Source organism: Staurois parvus, unplaced genomic scaffold (assembly GCF_062004578.1).
Source record: "Staurois parvus isolate SC_StPar_1 unplaced genomic scaffold, SC_StPar_1.0 ptg003246l, whole genome shotgun sequence".
Taxonomy (NCBI): domain Eukaryota; kingdom Metazoa; phylum Chordata; class Amphibia; order Anura; family Ranidae; genus Staurois; species Staurois parvus.
Genome location: NW_028321042.1, coordinates 9,963 through 28,917, shown reverse-complemented (window position 1 = coordinate 28,917; position 18,955 = coordinate 9,963). Strand labels below are relative to the sequence as shown.

At 47.2% G+C, this 18,955-nt stretch overlaps 1 protein-coding gene across 1 annotated transcript; it reads right to left on the bottom strand.

Annotated features, from left to right (window-relative positions):
- Window positions 1–4,864: 4,864 nt before the first annotated feature.
- Window positions 4,865–18,510, bottom strand: TLCD3B (TLC domain containing 3B; the record flags this gene model as incomplete). The annotated part of the gene is made up of 3 exons (XM_089667417.1): window positions 4,865–12,700; window positions 16,322–16,417; window positions 18,306–18,510. Coding segments are annotated over 3 exons (628 nt in total), but the record flags the coding sequence as incomplete, so codon positions are not given.
- Between the last annotated feature and the right edge of the window lie 445 nt (window positions 18,511–18,955).

The window sequence follows — 18,955 nt, the reverse complement described above, 5'->3', positions numbered from 1 at the left end:
GCTTTAAAATGACTGTGATACTCAGCTCCTTCTAGACATTTACTGGTGTGGTTACAAACATGGTGAAGGCAAGAGAATGGTCCAGGAAGACAAGAGAAGAGGTGATTTCTCTTCACAGGAAGGGCAATGGCTATAAGAAGATTGCAAAGATGTTAAACATACCAAGAGACACCTTAGGAAGCATCATTCGCAAATTCAAGGCAAAGGGCACTGTTGAAACGCTACCTGGTCGTGGCAGAAAGAAGATGCTGACTTCGACTGCTGTGCGCTACCTGAAGCGTAGAGTGGAGAGAAGTCCCCGTGTGACTGCTGAGGAACTGAGAAAAGATTTGTCAGATGTGGGTACAGAAGTTTCAGCCCAGACAATAAGACGCACACTGCGTAATGAAGGCCTCCGTGCCAGAACTCCCAGGCGTACCCCCTTGCTGTCTCCAAAGAATAAGAAGAGTCGACTGCAGTATGCCAAAAGCCATGTGGACAAACCACAAAAGTTGTGGGATAGTGTTCTGTGGACTGATGAAACAAAATTAGAACTGTTTGGGCCCATGGATCAACGCTATGTTTGGAGGAGGAAGAACAAGGCCTATGATGAAAAGAACACCTTGCCTACTGTGAAGCATGGTGGAGGGTCAATCATGCTTTGGGGCTGTTTTGCTTCTGCAGGTACAGGGAAGCTTCAGCGTGTGCAAGGTACCATGAATTCTCTTCAGTACCAGGAGATATTGGATGGAAACGTGATGCAGTCCGTCACACACCTGAGGCTTGGGAGACGTTGGACCTTTCAACAGGACAATGATCCCAAGCATACCTCCAAGTCCACTAGAGCATGGTTGCAGAGGAAAGGCTGGAACATTTTGGAGTGGCCATCGCAGTCACCAGACTTAAATCCGATTGAGAACCTCTGGTGGGACTTAAAGAAAGCAGTTGCAGTGCGCAAGCCTAAGAATGTGACTGAACTGGAGGCCTTTGCCCATGAAGAATGGGCGAAGATACCCGTAGATCGCTGCAAGACACTTGTGTCAAGCTATGCTTCACGTTTAAAAGCTGTTATAACTGTAAAAGGATGCTGTACTAAGTACTAAGATTGAATGTCACTTGGGGGTTGAATAAAACTGATAATGCTGTGAGCACAGAAAAGACATTTGTGGTTATTTCATTATAACTGTTATGTTATATTTGTCTGACCTACAAGTGCCTCTTTAATGTAAATGTAAGCAAGATGACTGAATGATCAAAAGCAATGTCAAACTGGCCAAAACACTCAATTTCAGTGGGGGTTGAATAATTTTGGACACAACTGTATACCGTATTTTTCGCTCCATAAGACGCACCTAGGTTTTAGAGGTGAAAAACAAGAAAAAAAAATATTCTGAACTAATGGACTGCAGACACAGTACAGGGGATGGCCAGAGACTGCGGACAGCACAGGGATGACCAGAGACTGCGGACACAGTACAGAGGATGACCAGAGACTGCGGACACAGTACAGGAGATGACCAGAGACTGCGGACACAGTACAGGAGATGACCAGAGACTGCGGACAGTACAGGAGATGACCAGAGACTGCGGACACAGTACAGGAGATGACCAGAGACTGCGGACACAGTGCAGGAGATGACCAGAGACTGCAGACAGTGCAGTGGATGACCAGAGACTGCAGACAGTGAAGGGAATGACCAGAGACTGCTGACCTTTGGGGAGGGAGGGGGAGCGGGTACCTGAATTTGACAGGTACCCGCTCCCACTCCCGCGGAGTTGTCCTTCCCTCTTCTTCCCAGGCTGGCTTCTGTGACAGCCGGGTGCCCACTGCGCATGTGCGAGAAGCGCTGCGCTTTGTGAATGGCCCGGCGCCTTCTGGGACCTGTCATGTGTCCCAGAAGACACCGGATCATTCACAAAGCGCAGCGCATCTCGCACATGCGCAGTGGGCACCCGGCTGTCGCAGAAGCCAGCGCGGGAAGACTGTGCAGCGCTGGAGCGAGGAACAGGTAAGGCCCTGCAGGAGAGAACAGCTGAGTGGCTGGCCCGGTATTCTGACATGGTGGCCGCAAAAATACCGGACCGGCCGCTTTATATTTGCTCCATAAGACGCACTGACATTTTCCCCCCTTTTTTTGGGGGGAAAAAAAGTGCGTCTTATGGAGCGAAAAATACGCTATATTATACACACACGTGAAACTCAAAAAATTAGAATATGGTGCAAAAGTTCATTTATTTCAGTGCAGCAACTTAAAAGGTGAAACTAATATATGAGACTCATTACATGCAAAGCAAGATAGTTCAAGCCGTGATTTGTCATCATTGTCATGAAAACCCCAAATCCACAATCTCAGAAAATGAGAATATTGTGAAAAGGTGGAATATTCTCGGCTCAAAGTGTCCCACTCTAATCAGCTCATTCAGCCATAACACCTGCAAAGGGTTTCTGAGCCTTTAAATGGTCTCTCAGTCTGGTTCAGTAGGAATCATAATCACGGGAAAGACTGCTGACCTGACACCATCATTGACACCCTCCATAAGGAGGGAAAGCCTCAAAAGGGAATTGCAAAAGAAGTTGGATGTTCCCAAAGTGCTGTATCAAAGCACATTAGTAGAAAGTTATGTGGAAGGGAAAAGTGTGGAAGAAAAAGGTGCACAAACAGCAGGGATGACCGCAGCCTGGAGAGGATTGTCAGGAAAAGGCCATTCAAAAGTGTTGGGGACTTTCACAAGGAGTGGACTGAGGCTGGAGTCAGTGCATCAAGAGCCACCACACACAGACGGATCCTGGACATGGGCTTCAAATGTCGTATTCCTCTTGTCAAGCCGCTCCTGAACAACGAACAACGTCAGAAGCGCCTTACCTGGGCTAAAGAAAAACAGACCTGGTCTGCTGCTCAGTGGTCCAAAGTCCTCTTTTCTGATGAGAACAACTTTTGCATCTCATTTGGAAACCAAGGACCCCGAGTATGGAGGAAGAATGGAGAGGCCCGAGGACCCCGAGTATGGAGGAAGAATGGAGAGGCCCGAGGACCCCGAGTATGGAGGAAGAATGGAGAGGCCCAAGGACCCCGAGTATGGAGGAAGAATGGAGAGGCACAAGGATCCCGAGTATGGAGGAAGAATGGAGAGGCCCAAGGACCCCGAGTATGGAGGAAGAATGGAGAGGCACAAGGACCCCGAATATGGAGGAAGAATGGAGAGGCCCAAGGATTCCGAGTATGGAGGAAGAATGGAGAGGCACAAGGACCCCGAATATGGAGGAAGAATGGAGAGGCACAAGGACCCCGAGTATGGAGGAAGAACGAAGAGGCACACACTGCAAGATGCTGGAAGTCCAGTGTGAAGTTTCCACAGTCTGTGTTGATTTGGGGAGCCATGTCATCTGCTGGTGTTGGTCCACTATGCTTCATTAAGTCCAGGGTCAACGCAGCCGTCAACCAGGAGATTTTGGAGCCCTTCATGCTTCCTTCTGCAGACGAGCTTTATGGGGATGCTGACTTCATTTTCCAGCAGGACTTGGCACCTGCCCACACTGCCAAAAGCACCAAAACCTGGTTCAATGACCGTGGGATTACTGTGCTTGATTGGCCAGCAAACTCACCTGACCTGAACCCCATAGAGAATCTATGGGGCATTGCCAAGACAATGATGAGAGACATGAGACCAAACAATGCAGAAGAGCTGAAGGCCGCTATTGAAGAATCCTGGTCTTCCATAACACCTCAGCAGTGCCACAGGCTGATAGCTTCCATGCCACACTGCATTGAGGCAGTAATTGCTGCAAAAGGGGCCCCAACCAAGTACTGAGTACATATGCATGCTTCTACTTTTCAGAGGTCCGATATTGTTCTATGTACAATCCTTGTTTTATTGATTGCATGGAATATTCTCATTTTCTGAGATTGTGAATTTGGGGTTTTCATGAGCTGTAAGCCATAATCATCACAATGATGACAAATCACGGCTTGAACTATCTTGCTTTGCATGTAATGAGTCTCATATATTAGTTTCACCTTTTAAGTTTCTGCACTGAAATCAATGAACTTTTGTACGATATTCTAATTTTTCGAGTTTCACGTGTGTGTGTGTGCATGTATGTATGTATGTGTGTGTGTATATATATATATGTGTGTGTGTGTGTGTATATATATGCACAGGGAGAACATGCAACCTCCAGGCAGGTGGTGCTGTGGTTGGGACTCGAACCAATGACCCCTAGTACTGCCAGGCTGAAGTGCATTGTTCACATTGGGTACGCACATATGCGGCCTCTCTGCCTCAAGGCCCATCCACTGAGAGGCCGCATCTTTGCGTACCGACAGCGCCAAGCAGTAAAAGTGGACCTTTCAGTAATGTATGAATAAATCCCAGACACCTCACAATATCCTTGTTCAAAAAAGTTCCAGTTGATATCATCAGAAAGCTGTCTTTGAGCTGTGACTTTGCCTAGGCTGAGATGATTAATCAGTTTGCTGCAGGAGGCATTTACTCAGTCTCCTCTGTCCCCAGTGATCACTCAGACTGCACATTGGAACTTTGTAGCAAGAGGCGACAGCCAGGGGCTGATCTGTGTCAGGCATTTGGTAACCGAGAAAAGAGAGCACAGCAAATGAAGGCGTTGTTCGGTGAGTTGAGCGATCGGTAATAAACACCTGCAAATGTTAACACTGAGCCATTCCCCGACATTCTGCATTTACCATGAAACCGATGCCAGGTCCACCGTAAGGACTCGGATGTACGGCACTGGACAGTCGCTCTGCGGTCTTCGAAGTCTCATAAACCCACGCCTGCTACTTTTTTTTTTTATTAGCAATTTCAATGTATGCATCATGTGATCCACAACACATGCTCGTCGCAGCCGATAGACATCATTCCACAGATCCTCTTTGGATTGCATTTAATCTTTTTTTTTTCTTTTTTCTTTTTTTTTAATACCTCTTTACAAGTATTATAAATTGCAGTACATTACTAACATTTTGCTTTGCTGAAACATATTTACATTCAGTTTAAAAAAACAAAAAAAATGGAATAAATAAATAAATTAAAAATAAATAAGAGGGGGAGGGGCTAGGAATTGGGTGGGGGGCGGGGTTTTTAGAGGAGAGGTGGGAGAAAACTGAACGGACAGAACATAATATGAGACTATATAGGTTGGATGATCAGAACCGGTCACAATGTCTGGGATCTTAGCAGCAGCTTATGCAGAAAAATAATAATTATAAGATATTGTATCAATGACGAATTATTCCGGGATACAGCTCGCCTCAAACCCCGCCCCCTCCCACTGCTGTATTCTTTCACGCCTCTAAATAGATGGGTGGGGCTTATAGGCAGCCTATCGGTTGACTAGGAACTGGTGGGCCCTGGGGGCAGCCATTCTTGGGGCTAGCCAGGCTTATGGCGGTGAGAAGCCACAGGTGGAAGCTGACGTTCTCTATAGATCTGGTGCAGGGACTCCAGTTCAAAAGTGAAAAAACCCCCAAAAGGGCAGCTTCCATCAGTGGCTTCTAACACAGGTGCCTGGCTCCTTGCAAGGTTCGTTTCACAGTTGGCTCTCCAGGAAAGGGTTAAGGTATAGTTATGCCTTTTAGGTAAAAAAAAATCAAAATACTGAGATGGCAACTGGCATACGATTGGACAGCCCAAAATAGCCATCCTTTTTTTTTTTTTTCTTTTTGTAGTGTATTTTTGTTGCTATTAGTTACATTTCCTTTTGTTTGAATACAAATGTTGAAGAAATTACTGTGTGCGCCAGGATCTGACTCCCGGGGTCTCAATAGCAGACTTCCCCTCCCCCTGCCTGTGTTAGGCAAATGAGCCATCACCGAGGGAAACAGACATGTGGCTGGATGACAAGCTCTGCACTGACCACATCCTCCATGCTGGAACCTTCCACCTGGAACACATGCACGGGTTGTTTGAATTCAAACAAAACAGAAGCAGGAAAGATTCTTATCCCCGACCCCCTCCACTTCTGCTGGTGGGAGCTGGCCCTTTAAATGGATCTTCATTGATCATATGATCACTGTGATTGGCTGTTACAGTGATTGAATGATCGGGGGCTCATCCTAGTGGCTACCGATCCTGAACAGTGACCGAAGGCTGTTGGTGACAGTGTGGTCACAGTGGTGGGGGAACACAATTGAGCATGCTCCTAGCACAGGAGAGCAACGCCGGCTGTGTGCGTATGTGTGGGTGCATCATGTCAGAGTGTTACTAGACCCTGCATTCACTATATCTGGTCTCCCCGGACCCTGCATTCACTATATCTGGTCTCCCCGGACCCTGCATTCACTATATCCGCTCTCCCCAGATCCTGCATTCACAATATCCGCTCTCCCCGGACCCTGCATTCACTATATCCGCTCTCCCCGGACCCCGCATTCACTATATACGCTCTCCCCGGACCCCGCATTCACTATATACGCTCTCCCCGGACCCCGCACTCACTATATCCGCTCTCCCCGGACCCCGCATTCACTATATCCGTTCTCCCCGGACCCCGCATTCACTATATCCGCTCTCCCCGGACCCCGCATTCACTATATCCGCTCCCCCCGGACCCCGCATTCACTATATCCGCTCTCCCCGGACCCCGCATTCACTATATCCGGTCTCCCCGGACCCCGCATTCACTATATCCAGTCTCCCCGGACCCCGCATTCACTATATCCGCTCTCCCCGGACCCCGCATTCACTATATCCGCTCTCCCCGGACCCCGCATTCACTATATCCGGTCTTCCCGGACCCCGCATTCACTATATCCGCTCTCCCCGGACCCCGCATTCACTATATCCACTCTCCCCGGACCCCGCATTCACTATATCCGCTCTCCCCGGACCCCGCATTCACTATATCCGCTCTCCCCGGACCCCGCATTCACTATATCCGGTCTTCCCGGACCCCACATTCACTATATCCACTCTCCCCAGATGCTGCATTCACTAAATCCGGTCTTCCCAGACCCTTAATCATCAGCAGTATATAGCAGTCTTGTGACGTCTATCAGTGTTCAGCAGAGCACTGGTTAAAGTTTGTAGAATGAGTTTTCATTCTCCTCTGACTGTCCTATGAGGCTGCATAACCCCTGACCCTCTGCCTGGACAATGCTGATTGGTCCTGTGCTGATCACATGCACCCTCCCAAAGGAAAAAAAATTCCCTAGCAATGCACGTTAAACTGAGCATGTCCAGAGTGACTCCTAGTGCTCTGTACTATCAGCAGCTGGATTGGAGACAGTAGAAGAAGGGGAGGATCAGAGAAGACAGGATCAAACAGCCTTGTTACACAATGCAGAGGATTAACCCCTTAGGTTCCACAGTGAGTATAACAAGCATGCTTTCCTGAATATACAGACTGATGGTACTGTTGGGGGTTTAGTAACACTTTAAAGGCCACCACCATGCTGCCACATATATGCAGAGAACGATGTTTAGGTGATGCCGGAGTTTCTCCTTAAACCTACTCACAGAGCCGCCATATTTGAGCCACAGTCCTCAGCTCATTAACTCTCAGGAAAGACAAAGGCTCTGGAAGGCCTCAACCCTTATTGGGAATCAGATGATCTTGTTAGGTTGCTGTAGACACTCATGAAACTAGAGTGACATAAGCAGCCCATAGAATATCCAATATTCCTTCCAGAAAATCGCTCAATTGCCCCCTCAGCGCAGTCAGCGCTATCAGCGGGCGGGAGGGGCATGGGGAGCCATCCCAGTTGGAAGAAAACAACAGTTACTACTAGAAGCTATAGTCCCAACAGAAATCAAATGTAAGAAATCCAACAGGTTGGTTGTACCCAAGTTGATGGAGCAACTACCCTGCCCATAGATAGATCAAATTTCAGCTGGTCCCTGCTGAACTGGCCAAAATTCGATCCATCTATGGCCGGCTTTATTTAGGATGCTGCAGACACTCGTGGATTCCAGATAAGGTTTTGGACTCTACAAAGCCCTCAGATCATTAAATTCCAGGATAGTTGACGGTTATGAGGGACCTCAACCCTTATCTGAAATCTGATGGTCTTGAGGTTCTTTAGACACTTATGCTACTGAACAGCCATCTTTGCTAGAGACTCCCTTAATTTCAAGTCTGTCTCAACACAGTGGATTCCAGATAAGGCTTTGGACTCTACAAAGCCCTCAGATCATTACCTCCCAGAACAGATGAGGGTGATGAGGGACCTCAACCCTTATCTGAAATCTGATGGTCTTGAGGTTCTTTAGACACTTATGCTACTGAACAGCCATCTTTGGTAGTGATTCCCTTAATTTCAAGTCTATCTCAACACAGTGGATTCCAGATAAGGTTTTGGACTCTACAAAGCCCTCAGATCATTAAATTCGAGGATAGTTGACGGTTATGAGGGACCTCAACCCTTATCTGAAATCCGATGGTCTTGAGGTTCTTTAGACACTTATGCTACTGAACAGCCATCTTTGGTAGTGATTCCCTTAATTTCAAGTCTATCTCAACACACTGGATTCCAGATAAGGCTTTGGACTCTACAAAGCCCTCAGATCATTACCTCCCAGAACAGATGAGGGTTATGAGGGACCTCAACACTTATCTGAAATCTGATGGTCTTGAGATTCTTTAGACACTTATGCTACTGAACAGCCATCTTTGCTAGAGACTCCTTTACTTCCCAGTCTGTCTCAACACACTGGATTCCAGATAAGGCTTTGGACTCTACAAAGCCCTCAGATCATTACCTCCCAGAGAACAGATGAGGGTTATGAGGGACCTCAGCCCTTATCTGAAATCTGTTGGTATTGTTAGTTGGTACTGTAGACAATTATGAAATTAAACAGACATCATTGCTAGAAACACCCTTAATTCTGAGTCTAAAGCCCGACCAAAGATGGAGCGATTTTCGTTTGATTCCCCCATCAACACAATCAGTGTTGATGGGATAATGCCTCCTGGGGAGCCGACCCCGCTGGAAGAACACAGTGATTACTGTCAGAGGCTATAATAGCCGCTAGCAATAATCGCATGTAAAATCCGACAGGCTGGTTGTTCGATCGACCAACTTGGGTACATTCATCCTGGCCATGCATAGACCGAATGGACTGAACCGTCTATGGCCGGCTTTAAGCTGGCCATACATAATTCAGTTTTTTTTTTTTGTTCAACCAGCAGGCTGATCGAAAAAAACTGATCAGATTTCCCCATCCCCACATTTGAGGTGGATGGGGGGGAATCCTCTCTGCTACACTGTTTTATACTGATACCGGGACAATGCCGCTCTCAGAATACACTGATCAGCGCTCTGGCCAATTGGCTGCTAACGTAACATAACTTTTCCAGCAGTCTGGCCATACATGGATTGAAATGCGGCCAGTCCCTGCTACATCAGCCGAATTTCGGTCTATCTATGACCAGCTTTAGTATGTAGGATTCCAGATAAGCCTTTGGACTTTCCAACACCTTCATCCAGGGGAGCTGAGGGCTAAGTGAGATCTCAGCTATTATCTGAAATCATAGGTCTTGTTTGTTGAGAAGCTGTAGACACTCATGAAACTGAATGGCATCTTTCCTAGTGCCTCCCTTCATTCCCAGTGCATTTCAGCATGGTGGATTCTAGATAAGGTTCTGGACTTTACAGAGCCCTCAGATCATTAACTTCCAGGACAGCTATGGGTTTAGAGGGACCTCAGCCCTTATCTGTTGAGGGTCAAGTAAGATCTCAGCTATTATCTGAAATCGGTAAGTCTTGTTTGTTGAGAAGCTGTAGACACTCATGAAACTCAATGGCCATCTGTCCTAGTGCCTCCCTTTATTCCCAGTCTGTTTCAGCATGGTGGATTCTAGATAAGGCTTTGGACTTTTCAAAGCCCTCAGATCATTAACTTCCAGGACAGCTATGGGATAAGAGGGACCTCAGCCCTTATCTGTTGAGGGTCAAGTGAGATCTCAGCTATTATCTGAAGTCGGTAGGTCTTGTTTGTTGAGAGGCTGTAGACACTCATGAAACTGAATGGCATCTTTCCTAGTGCCTCCCTTCATTCCCAGTGCATTTCAGTATGGTGGATTCTAGATAAGGCTTTGGACTTTTCAAGGCCCTCAGATCATCAACTTTCAGGGCAGCTATGGGTTTAGAGGGACCTCAGCCCTTATTTGTTGAGGGCCAAGTAAGATCTCAGCTATTATCTGAAATCGGTATGTCTTTCTTGTTGAGAGGCTGTAGACACTCATGAAACTGAATGGCATCTTTCTTAGTGCCTCCCTTTATTCCCAGTCTGTTTCAGCATGGTGGATTTTAGATAAGGTTCTGGACTTTACAGAGCCCTCAGATCATTAACTTCCAGGACAGCTATGGGTTAAGAGGGACCTCAGCTCTTATCTGTTGAGGGTCAAGTGAGATCTCAGCTATTATCTGAAATCATAGGTCTTGTTTGTTGAGAAGCTGTGGATACTCATGAATCTGAATGGCCATCTGTTCTAGTGCCTCCCTTTATTCCCAGTCTGTTTCAGCATGGTGGATTCTAGATAAGGTTCTGGACTTTACAGAGCCCTCAGATCATTAACTTCCAGGACATGTGAAGTCTCAGGCCTTATCTAAAATCAGATGGACTTTCTAGTTGAAGTGCTGCAGACACTCACGAAACTCCGCTAGCGGCTCCCTCAACTTTCAGTCCATCTCAGCACTTTAGATTCCCGATAAGGCTTCGGATCTCACCCAGCCCTCGCCCCTACAATGGATGGGAATGGCTGTAAATGGCGTCCCTCTGCAAGTTTACCATTTTCCTGGAAAATTTCTTTAAACTGATCCACAGACTCTACTGGAAACCGATGGTGCCGTCAAGTTTTCGATCACCACCTCTCAGAATAGCTGCCCCAATGACTTCACCAGTTTCAAGGGGATTGATCGGCTGCCGTCACAACCAGTTTGGCTCCTTCCACTATGCGTAGACAATGGCGCATGAATACTTAACATTCCTACCGGTTAACTCTGTCTATTTTTGTAAACTAAGAGCCGTAAAAGCAAAGCCGTGAGGACTTTATAGGTTCCAGGCAAGCACAGCGGATCGGCTATTGACTGGCCATGCTTAACCCTTACGTGTGCAGCTTCGAGCGACAGTTTTTGCTTACTGTAGTTTAGCCATTCCCTTGGAGAGAAGTTGTCTTGGCAGATAGACTTAACCCCTAACATGCTGCTGCTGCCCAAGACTCTCCCGTTACTAAAGGTGCAGGAGGCGTCGGTCTCCCCTCCCCAGAGGTATACTGAGCTAGGGGAGGGAAGCCGATGGAGGAAGGTTGACCTGTGATGTCCATAAGTTTTAATTGTGTGCAACTTATTGACCGAGAGGACTGTGCGTTTTATATCACCCAGAACAATAACGCTCTCATGTGGGCGTTACTAGTAATGCAGGTACTTTTCACCCTTGCAGATTTGGGTGGGTTGTCTTAGCGTCATTTGAGAGATTTGCCAGCATTTGAGTCCCATAAAATAATAGGTGCATCACACAGACCTTTCTAGAAGTGTGGGAGAACACCAATCCAGGGGTCCTAATGAGTACCAATACCTGTATGTGTGAGGTAATACCTAGTGGTCACAAAGAGTGCTGCAGATAGCATATGACTGTGTGGTTACAGTGACCCCCACTGGTCTCTGTGAGTTTTGCAGACAGCATACATATGCTAGTGTTGGCGTTGGTGACACCTACTGGTCACCAGGAGTACTGCATACACAGTGACACCCAGTAGTCAACTGGTGTACTGCAGATAGTACTCATGTAGCACTCATGAGAGTGTTTCGGAGACTGCATATTTTACAATTTGAATGGAAATGACATCGTTGGTGGCAAGTACACGCAGTGTGGATTGGGAATACTTTAAATTGTACATAAGTGGAGTGTTGGGGGCCACTGGCATCCAGTGGGTATTTGCCGTACTGCAGAGAATTTACAAGTGCAGCACATTGGTGTCAGTGACTCCAAGTTCACTGATACTGCAGCAAATATTATATGACAGTGTGAGGGATGGTGACACCCAGTGGTCAATCTGAGGACTGCAAATAGTGCACACATGGCAAACTGTTGGGGCAGTGACCCCTAGTGGTCACCAGGAGAACTGCAAATAGTAAACTTTCTATAAGAATGCCAGAGCTTTGGCGACTCTGTACATGGTAATACTGTCACGTAGCAGGTAAGACCATTTTTCATCTCCACAGGGAGTTAATGTTGCCTCCCCACCTCTCACTTTGCTTCGGGACACTTTAGAGACTTCATGTGGACCTCTTAAGTAGTACATTACAAGTTGCCTAAGTGCCTCCATTGGAAAGGCACAGTCTCTCGATAGCGTGGCCTCAGCGGGTCTCATGTTTTGGGGTAGGGGCTCTGTGGCTGGGTGCGGACATGTTGGAACTAAACGGAGGGGGAGGAGGCGTCACTGTGAGCAGTCCTGGTCTTTGGCTGAAGGGCTGTCAGGTGCCGGATGTCCATTTTTGGGGCGCTGGCTCATCATTGACTGTCGGAACAGACTGTAAGCTCTTCTGCAGATTAGGTAGAACCAGTAGACTTGGGGGGCCATGAGAATGGCTGCGCCGAGGTTGTATTCTGCAGACAGGCTGAACGGGACCTTGTAGAGAGGCAGTCCGACCCGCTGTCCATATACCCAGTACATGTACGGGAAGAGCAGGAGACGGCAGCAGAAGAACGTCACCAGCATGACGACACCATTGACCCGATGCAGAAGCGTGTGCTGCTTCTTGTACTGCAGGGAAGACAAGGCAGCAAGTCAACCACAATAAACGGTTAAAGAAGAACTCTAACCTAATGGATTAACAAATTATTTTTGTAAAACTGAACTCCTGGTAAGCAGCTGTTTTAATACATGCGGGAGATCTTGTACATGCAAAGAGGCTTGGACTGAGACTCCATCCAGCCCTGATCTTTACACACCTCTGTAACAAGAATTGAAATTGAAGCGATACACCACTGTTACCAATTTATTCCATTCAAATGTCAGGGGCACGATCTAAAAAAGGCACTAATGCATTCAGAGGGTCCAAACGCCTCCTTCATCCAGGCTTGACTGGCAACAAGATGAACAAGCCAAAAGTGAACTGGACTAACAACGTTTCTTTCCAGTATGAATTACAAGCACAGGCCTTCTCAGCAGCTTGTGTGCTTGTTGGGCTGCCAAACAGTCAAGTCCTGATGAAGGGGACACTTGGACCCCCGAAACGCATTGGTGACTTTTTTGGGTAGTACCTCTAACCTGAAAAGGAATACAGTTGTATCTGGACTTCTTAGCAGGGGTGTGGCACTTTCATTTCAATTCTTGTTATATTACACTACAAGCCAAGGAGACTCTGGAGATCCTCGGGGGTGTAGAAGCCGCCGGCCCAGGAACTCCAGATCATTTACACCAGGGGTCTCCAAACTTTGTAATCAAAGGGTAAGTTTACTGTCCTTCAAGACTTTTTGGGGCCGGACTGTAGCCATTGTGAGTAAAAAAAAAAGGCCCTCACTTTAATTGGGGGGAAAAAACATTTACACCATTTTTGGTGTCATTGGGAGGAATTGTGCCTCATTGTTGGTGACATTGGGATCAATTGTACCCCATCATTGGTGTCATAGGGCCTCATTGTTGGTGTTATTGGGAGAAATTGTGTCCCATCCTTGATGTCATTGGGAGGAATTGTGCCCAATCATTGGTGTCATAGGGCCTCATTGTTGGTGTAATTGGGAGAAATTGTGTAACATCCTTGATGTCATTGAGAGGAACTGTGCCCCATCATTGGTGTCATAGGGCCTCATTGTTGGTGTCATTGGGAGAAATTGTGTCCCATCCTTGGTCTCATTGGAATTGTGCCCCATCATTGGTGTCAGTGAGGGTAATTACACCCCATTGTTGGTATCATTTGATGAAATATTGCCCCAAGGGCCAGATAAAAGCAAGTAAAGGGCCGCATTTGGCCCCCGAGCCACAGTTTGGAGACCACTGATTTACACCAACATCAATACCTTTGGATCATAATACCAGGAAAATAACCCTATGGGTCCAGCACTTTCTTTCTACCTCCCTCAACTATGGACCAGAGCGTGGACCAGAGAGGGAGGACTGAGTGGCAGAGGATCAGCAGAGCTGGGGGACTGGATCAGGAGAAACTAGCAATGTCACTTGTGGTGCGCAGTGTGGGAGCAAGCTAGTGGGAGCTGAGCGGGGACAAGAGAGAGAGGAGGATTACTAAACTAGAGGATGGGAATTACTTCTGAGTGGGGGATCAGCAGAGCTGGGGGTTACTACTGAGCAGGGGATCTGCTGAACAAGGGTACTAATAAGCTGGGGATCTGCTGAACAAGGGTACTAATAAGCTGGGGATCTGCTGAATGGGGGTACAAATGAGCTGAGGATCTGCTGAACAAGGGTACTAATGAGCTGAGGATCTGCTGAACAAGGGTACTAATGAGCTGGGGATCTGCTGAACAAGGGTACTAATGAGCTGGGGATCTGCTGAACAGGGGTACCAATGAGCTGGGGATCTGTTGAACAGGGGTACCAAAGAGCTGGGGATCTGCTGAATGGGGGTACAAATGAGCTGAAGATCTGCTGAACAAGGGTACTAATGAGCTGGGGATCTGCTGAACAAGGGTACCAATGAGCTGAGGATGTGCTGAATAGGGGTACTAATAAGCTGGGGATCTGCTGAACAAGGGTACTAATGAGCTGGGGATCTGCTGAACAAGGGTATCAATGAGCTGGGGATCTTCTGAACAGGGGTACCAATGAGCTGGGGATCTTCTGAACAGGGGTACCAATGAGCTGGGGATCTGCGGAACAAGAGTACTAATGAACTTGGGATCTGCTGAACAAGGGTACCAATGAGCTGGGGATCTGCTGAACATGGGTACCAATGAGCTGGGGATCTACTGAACAAGGATACCAATGAGCTGATGATCTGCTGAATAGGGGTACTAAAGCTGGGGATCTGCTGAACAAGGGTACTAATGAGCTGAGGATCTGCTGAACAGGGGTACCAATTAGCTGAGGATCTGCTGAATAGGGGTACTAATGAGCTGGGGATCTGCTGAACAGGGGTACCAATGAGCTGGGGATCTGCTGAACAAGGGTACTAATGAGCTGGGGATCTGCTGAACAGGGTTACCAATGAGCTGGGGATCTGCTGAACATGGGTACCAATTAGCTGGGGATCTGCTGAACAGGGGTACCAATGAGCTGGGGATCTGTTGAACAGGGGTACCAAAGAGCTGGGGATCTGCTGAACGGGGGTACAAATGAGCTGAGGATCTGCTGAACAAGGGTACTAATGAGCTGGGGATCTGCTGAACAAGGGTACCAATGAGCTGAGAATGTGCTGAATAGGGGTACTAATAAGCTGGGGATCTGCTGAACAAGGGTACTAATGAGCTGGGGATCTGCTGAACAAGGGTATCAATGAGCTGGGGATCTTCTGAACAGGGGTACCAATGAGCTGGGGATCTGCTGAACAGGGGTACCAATGAGCTGGGGATCTTCTGAACAGGGGTACCAATGAGCTGGGGATCTGCTGAACAAGAGTACTAATGAGCTTGGGATCTGCTAAACAAGGGTACCAATGAGCTGGGGATCTGCTGAACATGGGTACCAATGAGCTGGGGATCTACTGAACAAGGATACCAATGAGCTGATGATCTGCTGAATAGGGGTACTAAAGCTGGGGATCTGCTGAACAAGGGTACTAATGAACTGAGGATCTGCTGAACAGGGGTACCAATTAGCTGAGGATCTGCTGAATAGGGGTACTAATGAGCTGGGGATCTGCTGAACAGGGGTACCAATGAGCTGGGGATCTGCTGAACAAGGGTACTAATGAGCTGGGGATCTGCTGAACAGAGTTACCAATGAGCTGGGGATCTGCTGAACATGGGTACCAAATAGCTGGGGATCTGCTGAACAGGGGTACCAATGAGCTGGGGATCTGTTGAACAGGAATACCAAAGAGCTGGGGATCTGCTGAACAGAGGTACCAATGAGCTGGGGATCTGCTGAACAGGGGTACCAATGAGCTGGGGATCTGCTGAACAGGGGTACCAATGAGCTGGGGATCTGCTGAACAGGGGTACCAATGAGCTGGGGATCTGCTGAACAGGGGTACCAATGAGCTGGGGATCTGCTGAACAGGGGTACCAATGAGCAGAAGATTTTCTGAGTGGGGGTACTACTAAGCATATCCTAAGCTAGTATAAATGAGTGCTTAGGAAGCTGATACTGGGCAACAATCCCATGAGCTGCTTTTCACAATACATTAGAAAGTTATAATAGGCAGCTGTGGGCATCACTGTTGTGGGTATCAATTGTTACTTGGAGGGGGGAGAGAGCTGTACCCACCTGGATGAGCACTTTGCCCAGACAGACGAATGGAGTGCTGAGTTCGGCCATCAGCATGCAACCCAAGAAGAAGTCGCCTTTTCCTTCCCTCCAGAGCTGCAAGAGAAATAAATGGTGGTCATGTGACAGACGTACGGCCATCAGACAGGCCATCAATGGTCTTCCTAGGATCTCATACAACTTCCATCCAGTTCTTTAGAAAATGAATTACTATACAGAGACAGAAAGTGATCCTGGGGGGGGGCGGCTTGATAAGGCTCGGGGTTTGGGGGAGGGGGGGGCATTAAAAATGTGCGGATGAACTGTATTTTTAGCAGACCCCAACTAGTGCAAAAGGCAGCAGATGGGGGTGTTCACATGCCATGGTCTCAATGCTTTGCGCCTGCAGCAAAAGTTATCACTTCTCTTGCATTCAGCAGGTAGTACCACTGCAGAACGTGACCCAATCAAGTGAGGACGTTCTGCAAAATCCTCGCAACTGCGCGTAATTATGGAATTAAAACAGGTGATGAATCCTCCTCACCACCAGGTAAAGCGCATCTGAAAAGCAATCCAAATTCAGGTTGCTTTTCAGAGAGGTGAGTCTAACATACATCCTGTCTTGGGGTGACAACGCTCACTTACTGTACCGTAGCTATAATTAGGACTACAAAACACCTCCCTCTCTCTATACCATAGAGAGAAATGTTCTGTAGTCAACAGAGAGATAGGAACAGTAATAACTGATAAGAGCCAGCAGAGTCAAAGAGCACAGGAAGTTACATAGTTAGTCTGGCTGAAAAAAGACAAAAGTCCATCCAGTTCAATCATTAAAAAAATAAAAGTTATAATCCTACACCCACAGTGGATCCAGAGGAAGGCAAAAAACCCAGCAAAGCACGATCCAATTTGCTCCTGCAGGGAAAAAAATTCCTTCCTGATCCCCCGAGAGGCAATCGGATATTCCCTGGATCAACTTTCCCTATAAATGTTATATTCAGTTATATTCTGTGTATCCAAGAAAGAATCCAGGACTTTCCTCCAGCAATCCACTGAGCTGCCCACAACCAACTCTTGGAGTCCATCAGTTATCAGCTGACAAGATTTCTGGCAGCACCAATAGGTATTATATGTACCTAGTTTTGTATTTACTGCAGCAATGCCACAAAAAAGCCCGGTGAGGCGTGTCGAGGTGTTGTTGGGCATATTGTAGCCGGGCTCTTTTGTGGCATTGGCGCAGTAAAGGCTTCTTTCTGGCAACTCCACCATGCAGCTCAGTTTTGTTCATTGTATGGTACTCTTCTAAACAACCGCACTGTCTTTTTCCAGAGCAGCCTGTATTCCTCCTGAGGTTACCTGGGGTTTTTCTTTCTATCTTGGCAGGTGTGGCTGCAGTCCTTCTTGGTCTACCTGACCTTGGCTTGGTATCAACAGATCCCTCGAACTTTCCAGTTCTTAGTAAGTGATTGAACAGAACTGAGTGACATATTCAAGGCTTTGGATATCTTTTTATGTCCATTTCCATCTTTATAAAGTTCCATTACCTTGTTGCGCAGGTTTTTTGACAGTTCTTTTCTGCTCCCCATGGCTCAGTATCTAGCCTGCTCAGTGTACCCACATGAGAGCTAACAGACTCATTGACTATTTACACACAGATACTAATTGTGATTTAAAAAGCCAGAGATGTGGGGAATTAACCTTTAACTGCCATTGTACCCTGTGTGTGTCTGTACCAAGGCCCAACATCCCAGGGGAAGGAAACGTCTGATCCAGCCATTCCGGGGATTTCTGTTCTCATTAGGATTTAAACAACTACATGATGATAAATGGCTTCCTGTGATCACTATCCTTCAATAAAAGACAGTTTTGGGGCAGAATCAGTCAGATTTTCAATATCAATGCCAACATTTCATGATTTCTGCCGGGATGTGCAAACCTTTGAGCACAACTGTATGCTATAAATTGTCATATATAATATATATGTCATGCTTTGGCCTTGACTCACCACAGACACGGGGAAGCAGACGAGGACCATGAAGACATGGTGTAGGACCATCAGGAACTCCTTATAGAGGTAGCCCTTGAACAGATCGCAGCCCCCCGAGTGCTCTTTCACCTTATGCTTGTGCCAGTAGCAGAGGTACATGGCGTAGATGTCATATATGAAGTAGGGCACAGCGAAGCGGGTGTAGGTGGGAGCGAGCCAGTGCCTGATGACAGAGAATGAGACCACAGTCACACACTATTATTATACATTATATAGCTCTGACATATACCGCAGCGAGGTACAGAGAACACTGAGCCAGTCACATAGTCTCCGTACCAGAGGAGCTTACACTCTAATGTCCCCCCAGAGTCACACACTATTAATATACATTTCTATAGCTCTGACATATACCGCAGCGAGGTACAGAGAACACTGAGCCAGTCACATCAGTCTCTGTACCAGAGAAGCTTACACTCTAATGTCCCCTCCCCCACAGTCACATCAGTCTCTGTACCAGAGGAGCTTACACTCTAATGTCCCCTCCCCCACAGTCACATCAGTCTCTGTACCAGAGGAGCTTACACTCTTATGTCCCCTCCCCCTCAGTCACACACTATTATTATTATACATTTATATAGCTCTGACATATACCGCAGTGCTGTACAGAG